Source organism: Chiloscyllium punctatum, chromosome 39 (assembly GCF_047496795.1).
Source record: "Chiloscyllium punctatum isolate Juve2018m chromosome 39, sChiPun1.3, whole genome shotgun sequence".
NCBI classification, from domain to species: Eukaryota; Metazoa; Chordata; class Chondrichthyes; order Orectolobiformes; family Hemiscylliidae; genus Chiloscyllium; species Chiloscyllium punctatum.
In genome coordinates, this window is record NC_092777.1 from 46920971 (window position 1) to 46939963 (window position 18993).

The 18993-nt window shown below is 39.0% G+C and overlaps 1 protein-coding gene across 2 annotated transcripts in view; it reads left to right on the forward strand.

Moving 5' to 3' along the window:
• The window catches only part of LOC140464018 (lysosomal alpha-glucosidase-like), a 63167-nt gene that overhangs the window by 28409 nt on the left and 15765 nt on the right, over positions 1–18993 (forward strand). For both annotated transcript variants that reach the window (XM_072558622.1, XM_072558621.1), the window contains exons 8-13: positions 3133–3264; positions 4751–4861; positions 11876–11989; positions 13898–13982; positions 14793–14910; positions 16053–16186. In XM_072558622.1, coding sequence (XP_072414723.1) covers positions 3133–3264; positions 4751–4861; positions 11876–11989; positions 13898–13982; positions 14793–14910; positions 16053–16186 — 694 coding nt within the window. The remainder of the gene's footprint in view (positions 1–3132; positions 3265–4750; positions 4862–11875; positions 11990–13897; positions 13983–14792; positions 14911–16052; positions 16187–18993) is intronic.

An 18993-nucleotide genomic window follows, 5' to 3' on the forward strand; every position in this document is an offset into this window, starting at 1 on the left:
TTGTCTGATAAGATTTCCTGTTGTATTGAAATATTCAATAATTCAGATTTTTATGGAATTATATAAGACAAAAAGCCCTTTGGCCCATTTTTAATTTACAGACTCCAGGAGAGTTATCCAAAAAGTCTCACTCCCTAGCTATTTCTCTCTATCCCTTTCCCCTTTGCAAATACTGTATATATGCAGTTCCCTATCTGTAGGTCATTACTATAGCTTCCACCACTTTCTTCAGGCAGCATCCATTCCTGATTTTGGCAACATGCTGAATAAAGAAAAAAGTCTTCTTATTCCCAGACATTTTTCCAACTATCTTAAATTTATGCCTCTGATTGAAATTGTTTCCTGCAGTCGGGAATGGTTTATACTCGATCAACACATAATCATTTCGGTCATTTCTCTTTATTGTCCCATTAAATTTCTCTGTAAGGACAAAAGTCTCACTGCCTCTCTCAAATAAAAGTCCTTAATCTCTGCTTCCATAATGACAAATCTCTACATTATCTTGAAGGCATTGACATCCCTACTGAAGTTTGGGCCTCAAAATCAGACATGGTAATACGGTTGAAGCTGAACTGGTGATTACTGAAGTTGTCTCAGATTGATTGGAACTTAATAATATTTATTATTATCTTTATTCTCTCACTACAGTCACAACGTTTCATTGAAGCTGAGTTGATCATCTTGATTATTAGGGCCATGAGGTTGCAAATTGTGGTTAAACGTAATTCTGCTGTAGGTGTCCCATAGTGTCTCGTACCTTGACTTCCAAGATCTGTTCAAAATCTATTGGGCAGAGTTAGTGTTTACTGCTTGTACTGTATGGGGAATATGCTAATATCATCTTGATTTCATTGATTTGGGTTCCACTTGAGTTGTTTTAGTGGTGCTTTGCATCTCTGACTAACAGAACCACCATAGTACATTCATAATACAATCAGCTGTATTTTCATGCTGTAGATAGAGCTCCAGATGACGATGATATAAACATTTTTATTTTATCAATAGTACTACTCCTCACAGGGCTACTTGTAAGAAGGTACTAATGACTTCCATTTGTTTAGTAAGGATTCGAACAGACATTGTCAAACAAATGATAAAGTAATGGTTATTCTTGTACTCAGTGGACCAAGTTGGGTGTATCATCTTGGTGTGGGGTTTCTGCAGGATGACACAAATGACCAATGTAAGATTGGAGTTTACTCAATCCTCAGAGGTAGACTTAATAATCTGTTCTTGTGTCAGTTAAGTTCAATGTTTCAGGGCACTGTTGATGATCAAACAACCAGTCTGGTTGATCAGCAAGACTTGAAAAGAGTGACGAGAGAAATTTTCTGATTCTAGTCCAGCTACCGTACCAGGTGGTTACAATGGTACTGGTTGGGCAAGTTCTGCAAAGCCTTCTAGTACTCTGTGGTTCGGTTTTACAAGACTGTTTCTTGCCAATTTGGGTTTCAAGTAGTTACGTTCCCTGTAGTGATTGATTTTTTTAAAAAAACAGATTTGAATTCTCAGTGACCAGCTTGAAAGCTTGCTGTGGATTGCTTTAATATTAGACTTTTATTGAAATAAACTATAATCAGCGTTGATTAAACACTTCTTAGTAATATTCCAAGTTACAGAACAGGCATTCCATATCGCTTTTTCATCCACATGGTGTAACCTCACACCATGTTTATACATTTCATCACATTCCCAGCAGAACTGTAGTTTTGTTTCTAAACTGCCAAATCCTTCCCAGCATTTCAACTGGTTGTCTCTCCCTGCTATACTGGAGCAAATTTTCCATAGTTCTTTTAAAAGTTCCTTTGCTCATCCTTATGAATATATCCAATTGGACATTAGGCACCATTGGGCAACTTCTTGATCTCTGCAAATGATCTTGCAGAGGTTCTAAAGGAGAATATATTCTACTTTCACATTAGTAGCTTTCCAGTATCTTCTACTCGTTTGCAAGTCTGACTGCCTTAGTCTAAGTTTCTACGATTCAAGGGCAGATGTGTCTATTGTTATGATCAGGTGAAAGCTGGTATTTGAGAATTTCATTAGAGTTTTATCTGGGCTCCAATTCCCATGGCAACCAGGGTCACATTGACTTATCATCAGGCAAGACTCAAAGGACATCACATGCCCCATTTAACCTTGAATTAAAATAGGCGTTTTAAATCATAGTAAATAAAACCTCACCTTAGCAACAATATCTCCAGCATAATTTAAGCAGGGCGTGTCAATTTATGATCGGAATTTGTCCAGAGGGAATTCTGCAAAGTAAATGGATTGCTTTTAGTAGTTCAGTTTGGCAAATTTTTATCAAGACTGAGCAGTGTACACATCCCAGGAGTTTTAGTCATGACAAAAGTAGTGAACTTGTTGAAGTCATGATGTGCAAATTCTCCATGATCTTTGCTTCAGGTAGAAGAAATGGTTTAGAAGCTGCAAATATCACATTTTCCAGAAAGCTGCATACAATTTAGAAATTTATTTCTCACCGTCACTGAAAGTTGACTGAGGTAAGGTTTTGTCCCAGTTTGTTAGCATGTTTCAAAGCAATATATCTGAAAAACTAATGGCTAGATTTCAGCCAACTATAGTTCACAGCCCTAGAAGAACTGATTAGTTTTTGATAAGTATATGGATCTGAATTCTGGGGTCATTTGTTTTTCAGGATCCATTAACATTGGGAAGCACTTCTATAATGTGTGGGTTATTGATTTAGAATGTGTGGACTGTCTCAGCTGTTATGGTTAATTTGTTACAAATGTCACATGTGAGCAGAGTTTTCCAAAATTAGTTCATTGTCAATTAGCTTGAAACCTCCTCCATGAGGTAGAAGCTCTTCCTAAAAATATTATTTAATCTTTTTAATTAGAACATCAACCAGAACGGGGGATAGTTTCAAGGAAGAAGTACGTAATTGCTGTGCAATACATAATAATGTTGTTAGTATGAGGTGGCAGAGATATATGCTTGGATGACTGTCCTCTTGGTTACTATAAATATGCAAGAATGGGTAGTGCATAATCGTAAACAGAAGGCAGTTTAAAAATACTTACAATGCACCCTTCTGCATTACTGGTTATCAACCAGATACAGAACTGTTCATTTTTTTGCTAATGATTTACCTTTCTCCTGCAGGATGTACAGTGGAATGACATTGATTATATGGATAAAAGAAAGGACTTTACTTATAACTTAGAGCACTATGGGGACTACCCACAGATGGTAAATGAGTTCCACCAAAAGGGGTTGAAGTACGTCATGATTGTGGTGAGAAGAAACAAATTATCCAAGATTCAAGTATTTCAACTATTGATTTTATTTAGTATTAAGAATGAGAATTTTCATATTTGCTGAAGGTCAGTGTTTTAGAGTAAGTATATGTATTAAATTTATTTCAAGGTTAGTCTTTCCTTTCCCAAATTTCCAAAATTGGTTCTTCAGCTGTAGTTATTAAGGATTTCCCTATGGAATGAGGTTATGAGGTGGGGGTGGATTGATTTACATGATTCGGGCGGCACAGTGGCTCAGTGGTTAGCACTGCTGCCACACAGCACCAGGGTCCCAGGTTCGACTCCAACCTCGGGTGACTGTCTGTGAGGAGTTTGCTCATTCTCCCTGTGTCTGCTTGGGTTTCCTCCCACAGTCCAAAGATGTGCAGGTCAGGTGAATTGGCCATGCTAAATTGCCCATAGTGCTAGGTGCATTAGTCAGTTGGAAATGGGTCTGGGTGGGTTACTCTTCGGAGGGTCATTGTGGGCTGGTTGGGTCGAAGGGCCTGTTTCCGCACTATAGGGAATCTAATCTAATCTAATGAAGTTTATCTGCACTTATTGGAAGGATTAGGACATTCCATTCTAGTTAATGTATATTTCTTGTGGAATTGGGTAAATTATCCATATTTACAAAAAGCTAGTGTGGAAAATGGACTATAGTGGACAAAGCATGTGATATATAAAGGTTTTATGAAATTTATTAGCATTACGAAGTTCCAAGAACCAGCAAAAGACAGGCAAAAAGGAGAATAGTTCTGAATCGACCTGAACAGCTTTGCCTTCTCCTTGGCAAAAGGATGAGTTTCTGTCCAAGCTATGATAGTGTTCTGAAATGTGCATGCACTGCTGCATTTTGTACAGAAGAATTCCATTAGAATTTTTGAATTTTACAAAGAGAAAATTTAGTTTAACGTTTTCTATTTTGAATATCTTCTATTAACGATATGAATGAGGATAGGGTATTTGGAGTGTAAACTGATGTTGATTCTTCAGTAAAGACAAGAACTGCCTTATGGTTTCTTGACCTTCGTGTTGCGAGCTGTCAGTATCTGGTAAATGCAGGATGTGAGATTTATGCACACAAAGTATGACAGGTAGGAAATCATTTTGAAAATTGTAAATTTTTCAAATGGGTATTTTGCAGCATTTTTCAGAGTAGAATGCAGGTTGCATTTTGTGGTGACACTATTAGACTCCTTTTTCCCTCAATGCGCAATATATTTGCTCTTGTTTATATTAACTTTTGTTGGAGTATAATTCATTGTGAGTAAGTTTACTAAATGGCAACCTTGCTGTGTAAACCAAGAGATGTTATATTGACACATTTTACAGCTAAATGGCAGGCCATCTTGATTTTGTCCAGTGTCAACACATGTTCAGCTTGTAATGTTATTTAATTGTCACCTTCTTTTGGATTGAACATCTGCGGTGGGTGTCTCCTTTAAGACTACTTAACGCTCACTTTTTGCTTTCCACTGTAGGATCCAGGAATCAGCAGTACCCAGGCAGCAGGGTCATACAAGCCATATGATGACGGTGTGAAGAGAGGTGTTTTCATTAAAAATGAAACTGGCCAACCATTGATTGGAAAGGTCAGTGCAGCAACAAGGAGCTTTTGATTTTGCATTCAATTTTTTTCACTTTCTAAGTTGCAAGTGGCAGAAGCATTATTCTACCAAAGTATTGCTATGTGAAGAAATCAAAAAAGTGGTTAAACTTTTAAGGGTCAAAATATTCAAGATTTAAGGGTTCTGTAGGTATCAATGGCAAACTCACATCAGTTAATGAATCAGTTTCAAGAAACTCTTCTTTTCATGCATCAGAACTGTTATTGTCAAATTCTGCTAATGCAATTCTTGCACATGCTGGTAAGTATAATTTCATTAGATGCCAATGGTTGTGATTGTGTAGTCAGTTTATTGCAAAGCTAGATTAGAATGTTAATCTCACTAGTTAATCAGTGAGATACTTTTGTGCAATAGCCACCACAAAAGATGAGTTGGAGATGCATGCCTTAAAACCTTATCCTACTTAAACCGTAAGGGGACGCCCGAACAAGTATCGGAGTTGCAGAAAAATGTCAAGTGGAACCAAGTTAGAGAATGAGACATTGTGACCATCTGGAATGAGGGGTCAGGAATAAGAAGCCTAAAGTTTAATTTCATTTGGAAGAAAAGGAAAAGTGGGTATTGCTAACATCAATGTCAAAAGGTCTGATGCACCGTAAACCTCCCTAGTGCTGTCACAGATATATGCCTCAGCCACAGTCTCAGTTGAACACAACGTTTTAATATAACATTTTTATTTAGATTAGATTACTTAGTGTAGAAACAGGCCCTTCGGCCCAATAAGTCCACACCGATGCGCTGAAGCACACCCACCCAGACTCATTCCCCTACGTTTACCCCTGCACCTAATACTAAGGGCAATTTAGCATGGCCAGTACACCAAACCTGTACATTTTTGGACTGTGGGAGGAAACCGGAGCACCCAGAGGAAACCCACGCAGACACATGGAGAATGTGCAAACTCCACACAGTCAGTCGCCTGAGGCAGGAAATAAACCCGGGTCTCTGGCGCTGTGAGGCAGCAGTGCTAACCACTGTGCCACCGTGCTGCCCATTTTGTGGGGGATCTAAGATGGTGGCGATCTGAGTAGATCACACTGCAGAGCTTCGCATCGCAGCAGGAGCAGGATGGTTCTTTAACCCACCCAACCCAGTTGCAAGTGGCAGAAGCATTATTCTACCAAAGTCAGGATTTGTCATCAGGTCATCAGGATTTCTTGGGGCATTGGAAAGATTGTGGAGCCCCAAGAAACATTTAAAAATTGACTTACCTGTATTTTCAGCTGTCCAGAAATGCCTAAAAAGGGAGGAGGAGCATCTGAGGCTGGGCCTGCAGCTCAGCCTGCAGCAGCCTCGGAGCCAATTACTCTCCAGGACCTTGTGAACCAGCTCTCGAAATCTCACGAGATGCTGGGGAAACAGATTGAAGAGAAACTGGCTCCAGTCTCTCTTATGCTACAGAAGCATGTGCAGAAGCTGGGAGACCTGGAGAAGAGGACAGATGAGGTGAAGCACAGGGTCACAGTGGTGGAAGCTGATGCCAGTTCATTCAAGATTGAGATCCAAACCCTGAAGACGCAGGTTTGTAATTTGTGTGACCAAGTGGATGATCTTGAAAACAGGGGCAGGAGAAAAAACATTCGGATCATCGGTCTGCCTGAGGGTAAGGAAGGTGAGCGGCCTGCGGAATTTGTTGAAGATTGGCTTCCGAAATTCCTTGACTTGAAGACTGGCATGAGAGGATTGAAGATAGAGAGGGCTCACTGGGTCACAGCGTGGAGGTCGGGTCTGGGTCAATGCCCTCGTCCTTCCCTGGTGCGGTTCCATTATCACCGGGATGAGGAGAGAGTAACAGAGGCTTCCAGACTCCAGGGGAAGGATCCAAAGGCCCTAATTTATGAGGGGTCTAAGACCATGTTTTTTTCATGACTTTTCAGCGGCAGTGATCCAGAAACGAAAATCGTATGATGGTGTCAAGAGAAGACTGAAGGAGCTTGGGATTCAGTTCTCCCTGAGATATCCGGCAGTGCTCCGGATCACCTTAGATAGATCCATGCATCTCTTTGACACATCGGAAAAGGCAAGAGACTTTGTGGACAAACTAACCTAATTTAAAGAATTGTAGTATGTATAAATATTGTTGCTTGGGTATGCGTTTATCATTCTGTAAAAGAAATGGGCGAAATCCAGTTGGACCTTTGTTTTTCCCCCTTTTGTTTTCCTCTATTGATAATGATTTGGTTCAAACTATGTCTGGCGGTGGTTAAGATGTACATTTTAAATTTCTAAATTAGGACATACCAAAGGATGGGTGGGGTATTTATTACCCCTTTCTTTAATAAAAGAATTTTTTTTATTCATATTGATATTCTATGGGGTGTTTATTCTTTTTAGCTTGTGCTTGCGATGCGGGTCTAGCTGGGAGAAGTGAAAGTGATTGAGATGGTTAGATGCCTATTTATGGGCAGTTTGGGATGGGTAGTTGCCCCCTCCGGGCAGGGGGTGAGTTCCCCTACTCAATGCTGTTGGCGCTTTATATGTTGGTTTGTTTTCTGGTTTTTGTTGGTTTTTATTTTTAATAATTTTGTATGTTTGTTAAATGTAGTGGTTTTAGTTTATGTAGTTTTTATATTTGGTAGACCATGCGACACTAAGGCTCAGCAATTTGTGGTTCGGGTTCCTCCTCTCTAGAATTTAAATGTAATTGCAGAAGATTATGGCTAATGATTTGATTAAATGGTGTACCTGGAATCAAGGGAAGTCACTCACCAATTAAGAGGAAGAAGGTACTCTTGAGTCTTAGAAAAGAGAAGGTGGATATTGCTTTGTTACACGAGATGCATTTGGATGATAAGGAGCATCTGAAATTACAGCAGAATGGCTTTGACCGAGTTTATTTTTCATCGTTTAATACCAGAAGTAGTGGAGTGACTATATTGGTTAGGAAAAATCTCTCATTTAAATTGTTGGAATGTGTTAAAGCCACATACGGGAGGTTTGTAATTCTTAAAGCCCTTGATAAATGGGGAAGAATATGGTATTTTAAATGTTTATTGTCCCACAGCTCATCCTGTTAAATTCTTGGTAAATGCTTTTTCTAAACTGATAAGTCTCAAGTCTTGGCACATCATTATAGGGGGAGATTTTAACTGCCTCATGGACCCCACAGTAGACAGGTTGCCTAATGGTCCCTCGATACCCTCTGCACAAACTAAACAGTTATTGGGTTTGTGTGGGGAATTAGGGTTGGTGGACTTCTGGAGGTGTCTCCACCCTACAGGTATGGATTTCATGTTTTTCTCCAATCCGCATAGATGTCACACGAGGATTGATTTTTTACTGACCCCTGCGGTAACCCTGGATCTGGTGGCATCCTGTGTGATTGGTAATATTGCCATCTCTGATCATGCTCCGGTGTACCTCATGGTTAAGATTAAGGATGTTACAGTGGATTCAAGGTACTGGCGAATGGACCCCTTTATTCTCATGGACAGTAAGTTTGTGAAGTATTTCTCTAGGGAATTTCAGGCATTTCTAGACATCAACATAGGCTCGGTTGATAGCTCATCTGTTCTTTGGGAAACTGCCAAAGCTTATGCCAGGGGGTTAGTTATTTCATATTTCACCAGTAGGAAGTGGCAGAAGGGTGAGCAGCAACATCTCCTTGAAGCACGGTTGAAGGCAGCCGAAAAGACCTATTTTGACAGACCCTCGTTGGTCAAACTACAGAGGATTATGTCACTGCGGTCTGCACTAAATTCCATGCTTACGCAGACGGCAAAGAAGGAGCTGGCTTTTGCAAAGCAAAGGTTATACGAGCATGGTGACAAGTCAGGAAAATACTTAGCATACCTTGCCAGAAAGAGAAGTGCCCCACAAACCATTACAGCGATTAGGAAAGGGTCTGGGAACCTAACATGTGATTCTAAAAAGATTAATGTGGCATTCCAGAGATTCTACTCTAAGTTATATCAGTCTGAGAATTGTGAGGAGGGGCAGGCCAAAATGGAATCCTTTTTTAGAGATCTGAAGTTCCCAAGTGTGACTCCTGAACAACAGTCCTTTCTCAATGCCCCATTATCAGAGCAAGAAGTGCAGGAAGCTGTGAAGCGGCTTCAGAGTGGAAAGGCACCCGGTCTTGACAGACTTCCCAGTGAATTCTATAAGGAATTTATAAGTATATTGTCAGGCCCGATGGTGCATATGTTTAATGATTCATACAGTCATGATTGTCTCCCGCCATCTCTGAGAGAGGCCAATATTCCACTTATCCTTAAAAAAGGGAAGGATCCGGGAGACTGTGCTTCGTATAGGCCAATCTCGCTCTTAAATGTGGACTTTAAGATCCTCTCTAAGGCTCTCGCATTAAGGTTGGAAACTGTGTTACCCTCTATTATTAAAGAGGATCAGACGGGCTTCATAAAGGGTCGCAGATCCTCCAATAATGTTAGGAGGCTGCTTAACATATTTCCTGTATGCCAACAGCAGTCAATACAGGGATTGGTGATTTCCTTAGATGCAGAGCAAGCATTTGACCGAGTTGAGTGGCTGTACCTTTTCTATACTCTAGACCGGTTTGGTCTGGGCGAAGTTTTCATAAGATGGGTCAAGGTTCTCTACAGTGTACCTCTCGCGGCGATCATTACCAACGGTGTACGATCAAGCAATTTTAATATTTCTAGGGGCAGCCGGCAGGGCTGTCCCCTTTCACCATTTCTTTTTATGTTGGTGATTGAATCGTTGGCAGAGGCCATTCGTGGGGATCTCAATATATCAGCTCTAGAAGTGGGGTCAAAATTACATAAGATCTCGCTGTATGCAGGCGATGTTCTAATTTTCTTGACAAATCCAGCAGTTTCTGTGCCTTGCCTGATACAATGCATTCACGCGTTTGGCGCTTTTTCAGGGTATAAGATTAATTTTGCTAAATCAGAGGCTATGTCTATGAATGGTCTTACGAAAGAGTTGGCTCTTGAGAGTGACTATAAATTCCCATTTAGGTGGTCACAGGGGGTTTTGTGTATTTGGGCATATTCATTACACCAGTTCTGGATTGGCTGTTCAAAGCCAATTTTACTCAATTATTTGAAAAAATTAAACAAGATCTCCAAAGAAGGGAGGCACTTCCAGTCTCATGGTTGAGTTGGATAGCGCTTATTAAGATGAATATTCTTCCTCATTTGCTATACCCTATACGGATGCTCCCCCTGATTTTAAATAAACAAACACTCAGGAGATTGAACGGTTGGTTCAGCTCCTTTATCTGGCACCGTAAACGGCCCCTCATTAAATTAGCCAAACTGCAGTTGCCTCACAGATTGGGGGGAGTAGACATTCCAGACATTAAAAATGACCAATTAAGCTCGCCTTTGACCTACGTGAGTGATTGGGTTTGTGGGGACCCTCTTTCAATATGGCTAGATATCGAAGCTTCCCAGGCAAGGTGCCCCCTTACCAGTTTGCTGTTTTTGGACAAGGTGAGGACAGTTAGGGAATATTGCCATAACCCAGTAGTCATCAATACTGTTAAAGCATGGGGGACAATTCAGCAGAGGGAAGGTAATATTGGCAAAACATCTTTGTTTACACCTTTAGTGAGTATGCCGGGTTTTCAACCGGGTATGATAGATTCAGGACTTAAACGTTGGGCAGCTAGGGGTATATCTTGCATGGGTGATTTATTTGAGGGAGATGTATTGATGTCCTTTGATCAGTTAGTACGGAAGGACGAGTTACCTAATAGAGACCTCTTTCGCTTTTTTCAAGTTAGGGATTTTATTCAAAAAAAGACCACATTTTTGACTGATCCCTACAAATCTGACATAGAAAGAGGGGTACTAAGGGCTAAGAGTACACTCTCTGTCAGTACTCTATATCACCAATTGGGGGGTGCCATCTCAGATGAGTCTGATCGACTCTGCAAGCTGTGGGAAAGAGAGCTGGGTGTTGAAGTTTCTTCAGAAGCATGGGAGGATATTTGGGAGAATGCAAGGAAGATATCAATTTGCAATAGGACTCATGCTTTACAGTTGAAGATTCTCCACATGGTCCACTTAGCCCCAGACCGTTTGTCAAAATTTAAACCAGGGGTATCTTCAGCATGTCCCAAGTGCAACGGGTATTCTTACCCATTGTCTTTGGTCTTGTGACAGGCTTCAAACATATTGGAGCGCTGTGGTGGGTGCAATGGAGAGGATTTTAGGTGTAGGGATGGAGAAGAACACTATTTCTCTCCTTTTGGGCCTACCAATTGTATTTCCTGCAGACGTGCATAAGAAAAAACTTTTCAATATTCTTATGTTCTGTGCACAGAAGAATATCTTGCTAGGTTGGATATCCGAAAAAACCCCAAGCCTGTTGGGTTGGTAGAAGATTGTTATGGAGCATATTCTCCTGGATTTTCTCACAAATATGGTACACCACAAAACTGAGAATTTTTACAAGACATGGCAACCCTTTTTGAAATACCTGGACGCAGATATATCTGCCACATTAACTAAGGCTTTTATATAGCCATAACGATTGTGTTTTATGAGTCCAATATCCAGGGAGAAGGAACTGTGAATGTATGAGTGTTTTGTTTGGCTGGGCTGAGTTATTGCTATTTATTTGTTTGTTGTTAAGTATTTATTTATTTAGTTAAATAGCTAGTTTAGGTTTTTGTTTAATTTTATACTTCACTATATATGTTTATACATTCGTATAGGAGGGTGGGTGGGGAATCTTTTTTATTATTTAGGTTTAGTTTTGTACTATTTTTGAATTGCATTGTTTTGTATTTGTTGTAATATTTAAAACTCTATTTTTTCTTAATAAAAATACATTATAAAAAAAAACATTTTGTTCAGAAATTTTCAGACTATCCTTGTGCTGTTTCTTAATAAAATTATAAATAGCACTGCATTGAAATCAGTCACCACAACATGCAGAACACAAGATTTTCCAAACTCATTGCTCATTGTAACTGACAGGATTTGAACTTTTACCACCCAGTCCCACCAAGCAGATTTAAATTGTGTTCTGGTCTGTTTTGTATAGGTTTGGCCTGGCCCAACTGCTTTCCCAGATTTTACAAACCCAGAGACTCATGACTGGTGGTATGAAAATCTTAAGGAGTTTCATAATAAAGTGTCCTTTGATGGGTTGTGGATTGTAAGTATGCAAATGAAAATTCAAAAATTCTGTCTTCCAGTGAATTGAATTGGTAAAGCAGTGGAAGGTAAATGACCTTGATGTATATTGGATAGCTACTGTATAATTCTGGAGTGTATGCTACAAGTGCATCCAAGGGTTTTGCTTTCCCCTGTCCATGCACAAGTGGCACTAATGAATTTTGGTGTTCATTTAACAAGTAATTGAATAATAATTGAAAATTGGAAATATTTTTGTTTGTATAGCATTTGTGTTTGCTTTGCAAAATTGTGCTTCAGCAGATCAAACTTAATTTGGAATTTGGAGGTTTCTGATATGAGGTTTAAAAAATCAACAACTGTGATAAGTGGAAATGGAGCTCATAATGAAAGAATTTCATCATTTTCATCCCAAAGGAGGTGTAAATAAAACATTTGAGAGTTGCCTCAACTAAATTTTTCAAGTGTTAGATATGGCTCATTGACTTGCCATTCCTCTCTGCACCACCTAGAGGTAGTGTGTATGTAATTCAAAGCCTTGTAACCTCATCCAAAATACATTCTTCATTTAGCATTGCATTCTTCAAAATATTCGATAATTCAGTAGTTCTAGCATTAGTTTTGTATTTGAGTAATTCTGAAAAAATGTTTTTGTTGAAGCTTTGTATCTTCCACTGATCAAGATGATTTACAAGAATCTCAATATTTAGGAAGAAAAATGATACTGCACGAGAGGAGAATACTGATCATTTGACCATGGACTTTGGTAGAGGCAGTTGCATGAAGCATGCACCCATTAATGCTGATTCACGGTTAACTCCAGGTTTTAAATATTAAACCAGGCAAGTTGACTTTGGACAGGGTGTTGGCCTGTTTGTTTTGCAAGTGCAAGCTGGTTGGGTATGGTTAGAACGTTTGTTGCAGAAATCCAAATGGATTTGCTTTGTGATACAATCCGCAAATGTTTAGGGCATATGACCTAATACTTGGCACCACATTAGCGCTGATATTTACTGATGTTTGTGGTAGGCAGAACATCTTTTAACTCAATTGTAGCATCCTGTTTGTGGTAAATAGCACTCTTGATTTTCTGAGTTTGTAAAATATTCAGTGAGATATGTTCTGATTGGGGTAGCTGATATCCAGCAGAGTGGCTTTGTGTCCTATTTCAGCATAAGGTTTGCATGGTGAGCAAGTGGTTCAGCCTTATTTACTAGTTTGCTGACCATGGAACAACACTTGGATGGAAGGTTTCAACAATGTCTTTTTTTAAATTTGGCAGTAATCAGCTTCTCGACAGCAAAACAATTTTCTGTTTTATTAGAGTACTTAATGCAACTTACTGGTTAACGGAAAAAGTTAATTTAGGAAATGACTTAAATTATTGAGCCCAACTGCTTAAATACAGGAAAGTAAAAATGGATGAGTGTTTCTGAAAAACTGTGGATATGCAACCAGTCCCGTATGTCAGTTAACCAGACTCTGTCCCACTGCCTGTACAGTCACAAAGAAATTTGTTATTGATGTTGAATGGTACCTTTTTGCAAATCAGAACATCTTTTTTTCTTTCAGAAAAGTCATGGTTTTGTATGTAAAATGACACAGCTTTTGCCACAGTTCTACCTTGAATGCTGTCCTTCCTACAAGGTCATTCCAGCTGTTTTCATCTCAGCACAGCTGAGTCTGAACGGATGGTGAAAAACAATGAATAATAGTTTGTTGAACTGATTGATTTGTATATTCAATTGAGAAAATCAGCACTTTTTGAATACTGTCAGAACAAGCAGTTTGTGTAGTGCACAAATTGTAGTGAAGTTTAAACTTCGAAAGGAAAGTAAATGAAATGTTCAAGACAAAGATTTGCTGAATGAAGCAATGAAGCTTTCTTTTAAGCTAGTATTAAATAAAAATTAAGTTGTTTGTTTCACAGGATATGAATGAACCATCCAACTTTGTTACTGGAGCAATAAATGGTTGTCCAAACAACAGTTTAGAATATCCTCCTTATGTACCAGGTAAAAGATAACTTTAATACCAAAAGCAAGATTTGTGTTTCAGCCTCCTCATTCGAAACCTTTTTGTCATTTATAGAGTCATACAGATATACAGCACAGAAACAGACCCTTCAGTCTAGCTCATCCATGCCGACCAGATGTCCCAACCTAATCGAGTTCCATTTGCCAGCACTTGGCCCATATCCCTCTAAACTCTTCCCATTCATATACCCATCCAGATGCCTTTTAAATATTGCAATTGTACCAGCCTCCACCACTTCCTCTGGCAACTCATTCCATACACTCACCACCCTCTGAGTGAAAAAGGTGCCCCTTAGGTCCCTTTTATATCTTTCCCCTCCCACCCTAAATCTATGTCTTGTAGTTCTGAACTCCCCCACCCCAGGGTAAAGGCTTTGTCTATTTATCATATCCATGCCCCTCATGATTTTATAAACCTCTAAGAGGTCACCTCTCAGCCTTTGATGCTCCAGGGAAAACAGCCCCAGCCTTTTCTCCCTCTCCCTATAGCTCAAATCCTCCAACCCTGACAACATCTTTCTAAATCTTTTCTGAACTCTTTCAAGCTTCACAACATCTTTCCGATAGGAAGGAGACCAGAACTGCATGCAGTTTTCCAACAGAGGCCTAACCAATGTCCTGTACAGCTGCAACATGACCTCCCAATTTCTTTATAGTGTTTTAAAGTTTTTTTTTGTTTTTTGTATACATGGTGGCTTGTGATTTGTGCAATATTTTGCTTCATCTCTGATTCATACAGCAAAGAACAGTATCAAATTGTTACAAAAAATGTCTGCTTGTCTGTTCCAGGTGTGACTGGGGGATATCTGAGGTCCCGGACTGTGTGTATGTCTGGACAACAGCATTTATCATCACATTATAACCTCCACAACCTATATGGGTTGACTGAGGCCATTGCTTCCCATGAGTAAGTGACAATTGAAACAACAATGTTTTAATTTTATTAGGTATGGGTGCAGTGCTCTGTGCAGCAAAATTTTATGAACGCTGTGCAGAATACTTTTTAGTTTTTCAAAAGTACTTTGGAATGAGTTCCATTATGCTGGCTGGTTTGTTCTGCAGTTTCATGAACAAATGGCTATTCTTTGAGCTTTCCAGATGTATGTTTTAACATTATCCACTGCAAAAGGCCTGCTCCTACTCCCCTCAAGAGACCCACTGTGTACACAGCACCATGAATCATTAAATATTATGTCTTTCACCTCTGATCCTGGTGCCTAGTAATTCTAGAACATTTCCTGCCTGCTTCCAGTTTGCCACATGAATACATACTAAAGTACAATGCTCCAAATAGAAGTTAAGGCCCTACAAGGGGGAAAAACAAAAACATCTGGGCTAATAGAAACAAGAGCCTAAATAGATTTTTTTAAGCAAGGTGATATGAAGTGAAAGTCATCCTAGTCCCAGAGGGCCATAGGGAGTACATTCCTGAAAGAGAGACCACTGGTGCTGAGTTTAACCTGAGAATCAAGTCTTGGGGAAGAGTGAAAAAGCAAAGATTTCATGGTGAGCTCAGCCAGTACAAGAATTGAACCTTTTGGCATAATTCTGCATACAAACCAAGTATCCAGCCAACTGAGCTGAGGTTTAGAGGGGATGTCAGAAAATATGTTTTTATCGAGAGTGTGGTGGGAAACTGGAACTCATTGCCTATAGAGACAGAAAACCTTGTAACATTTAAGAAATATTTAGATGCCAAGGCATAAAGCTTTGGGCCAAATGCTGGAAATGAAATTAGAATAGTCAGGTGGTGTTTTTTTTAGTGGTGCAGACTCAGTGGGCTGACTCTGATTCCCAAGTACGCAGAGCAGTGTCAGTCACAACCCCTGGGGTATTACGTGTCGCCTACCAATATTCAAAGTCTGTCAATGAACTGGCTTGTGAAACTTTTAAAATGATTTTACTGCATTATTGAAGAGGAAAGTGCAAGAACAATTTTATTTTCAAGTAACTATCCATTGAAAGAAATGGGGTGTAAATTGGCAGTGGTCAGTTGACGCATGTTTTAAGTCACTGTTTATTTAACATTGGCTTCTTCCTTATGTCAAGTGCTCTGATCAAGGTGATAGGAAAACGTCCATTTGTGATATCACGGTCCACTTTCCCAAGTCATGGTCGCTATGCTGGACACTGGACTGGGGACATTGAAAGTACTTGGAGTGACATGTATTATACTATCCCAGGTATGGAAACAAACCAGTTTTTGGCATCATCCTGAAACATTGTCCGTACTTTCCATAGATGTTTTCAAAACTTTGGTGTTATTTATGGAGTTGTCCTTTTCGAAATGAATAACTGTTAGATGAAATTTTCACATCCTAATAGCTGTTTTACAAGCATTGGCCAAGATTCATTTGGTAGCAAATTGCTTTTTCATCAAAAGGTTTTGGATTTAAATTCTACTTCCAAAGTTGAACATAAAAAAAATCAAGGCTCAAGTGCAATACTGACGGAGTGCCACATTGTCAGAGATGCCATCTTTTGGACTGGATAAAGCATGATCCCATCTGTACTTTCTAATGGATATAAAAGATCCCTTGCTACCAATTCAAAGAAGAATGGGAATTATCCTCAATATTCTGGTTAATATTTGTTACTCGATCAGAATCTTAAATATAGATTATATTGTCATTTTTGACAAGATAAAGTAGAATAATGACATGGCAGAGTCATTAAACAAATGTTTTGTGACAAACAAAGATAGATACAAGAAACATTGCAGAACAGTGGGGAAGCAGGGGTCTAGTGAAAATAAGCTTAAATAAATCAGTATCAGTAAAGGAATAGTTATTGAGAAATTAATGGAATTAAAGGCAACTAATACCACAAACCTGAAATTGTCCCCCTGGCATTAAGAGGTGAATGCAGAAATCGTGGGAGCATTAGTTTTAATTTTCCTGAAATACTTAGCATTAGAAAGGTCACACAAATTATAAAGTAACAACAGTACTACTTTTAAGAAAAAAATGGAGGGAGGGAGGAAATGGAGATTTGTAGACCAGTTGGTTTGGCATCAGTAGAAAAGACAAGCTCCAGTCTACGATCAAGGACCCTGTGTAGTGGTAACTTAAGAAAATTACAACATGATTGTCCTGAGATGTCACAATTTAAGGAATAAAAATTGTTTTTTAGATCTGGAGAATTTTTTTTGAATAGATAACTAGCATGGTTGATGAAGAGGAATATGTGAATGGAGTGTATCTGATTTTTCAATAATTATTTTGGTTTTTACACAAAAAAAAGACTCAGGAACATGGATTGAGCAGATGAGAACCAATAAGGGTGAACTGATTATTTTTAGTTCGACAGGCTGTAAGTCTGCAAGAGGTGTTTGGATCTCTGCTATAAACAATCTATGTAACTGATAGGGATGAGTGCAGAGAGGCAAAGAAGCTGAAAGGGAATAACGACAAGCTAAGTGAGTGGGTTGGAACTTTGCCAATTCATTTTAGAGAAGAAGCATGATGTTATTGTTTTGTTAGATCACATTCAAAAACAGAATAGTTTTTAATTGTGATTGGAAAATGTTGGTACTGAAAGAAACTTGGGTACCTTGCTAATGAGTAATGAAAATTAAAATACAGCAATTAAACAATTGTTTTTTGTTAACCTTTATGACAAAGGAATTGGAATTAAGAAGTCTTACCAAAGTCCTGTATAATTTCTAGATCCAGAATATTGTGCTCAAAGGATTGCGAATCTTTGAAAATTTCTCCCCTTTATATCTATGGATGTCAAAGTATTGAGCATTTTCAAGACTAGTAGATTTTTGGATTCTAAGAAAATCAAAGGACATTGGCATAATGTGAGGAAGTGAAGAAGGAGATTAGCTGTGATCATATTGAATGATAGAGCAACCTTGAAAGATGAGTGAAATACTTCTCATTCAGATTCTAATTAATACCATTATGGTATTATATGATTCATCAATCAATTTTTTTCTGTAAAAGAGAAGTGATAGAGTTACATTTGATTTATTGTAGTCATAAATATTAAGTACAGTGAAAAGTTTTGTTTTGCAAGCAATACAGGCAGATCATAGCAAACAAAAGCAAATACATCATAGGGCGCTTAGATGCATCGAGGCATGTAACGTTAGGGCTGCACAGGAGTGCACAAAACAAGATCAACATTAGTTAAAGTTGGAGAGGTCCATTCAGCAATCTGATGACAACAGGGAAGAAATTGTTTGTGAAATTGTTGATGCTTGTTCAAGCTTCTGAATCTTCCACTTGGTGGAAGAGGTTGGAAGAGACCATTATCAGGGTGGGAGGGATCTTTGATATTGGCAGCCTTTCAGTGGTAGTGAGATGTATTACATGATGGGAGGTTAGCTTCTATAATGGTCTGAGCTGTGCACACAACTTTCTGTAATTTTTTACTGTCCTGGACAGAGCAGTTACCGCACCAGGCTGTTTTGCACCTGGATACAATGCTTTCCATGGTACATCTGTAAAGGTTGGTAAGGGTCCTTATGGCCATGCAGAATTTCCTAAGCTGCCTGAGGAAGAAGAGGCATTGTTGTGCCTTCTTGACCATCGCATCTATGTGGGAGGTCCAGGGCAGATTGTTGGTTATCACTCCTAGGAACTTAACTTTCTTATTGAAAAATCCCTCCATCATCCTTGAAATAGTTCTCCTTTTTCAATGTTAAACAGTAAGATTTTAAATATGTCTTTCTGATTTGTACATTATGAAACATAGTAACACTTAAACTTCTGTGAGCTGCGCATCTCTCAATCAACTGACAGATCGAAACAAGTCTTTTCAACACAGGTTAAATGAATCCCATGAAGGAAGTATTTAGTCAAATATAGGATGTGTCTTTCTATAGTCATAATTTTGATCTCTTTTGCTTATTTCCATGTGGATGTTTTAATTAGAATCTGTGAATCAAGCAGCTTCCTGTCTGACTGAAGTGTGCAGCTGCTCACAGCCACTGCTTGATCTACTGTATGTCAACTACATGAAAAAGCATGACAGGAGTGCC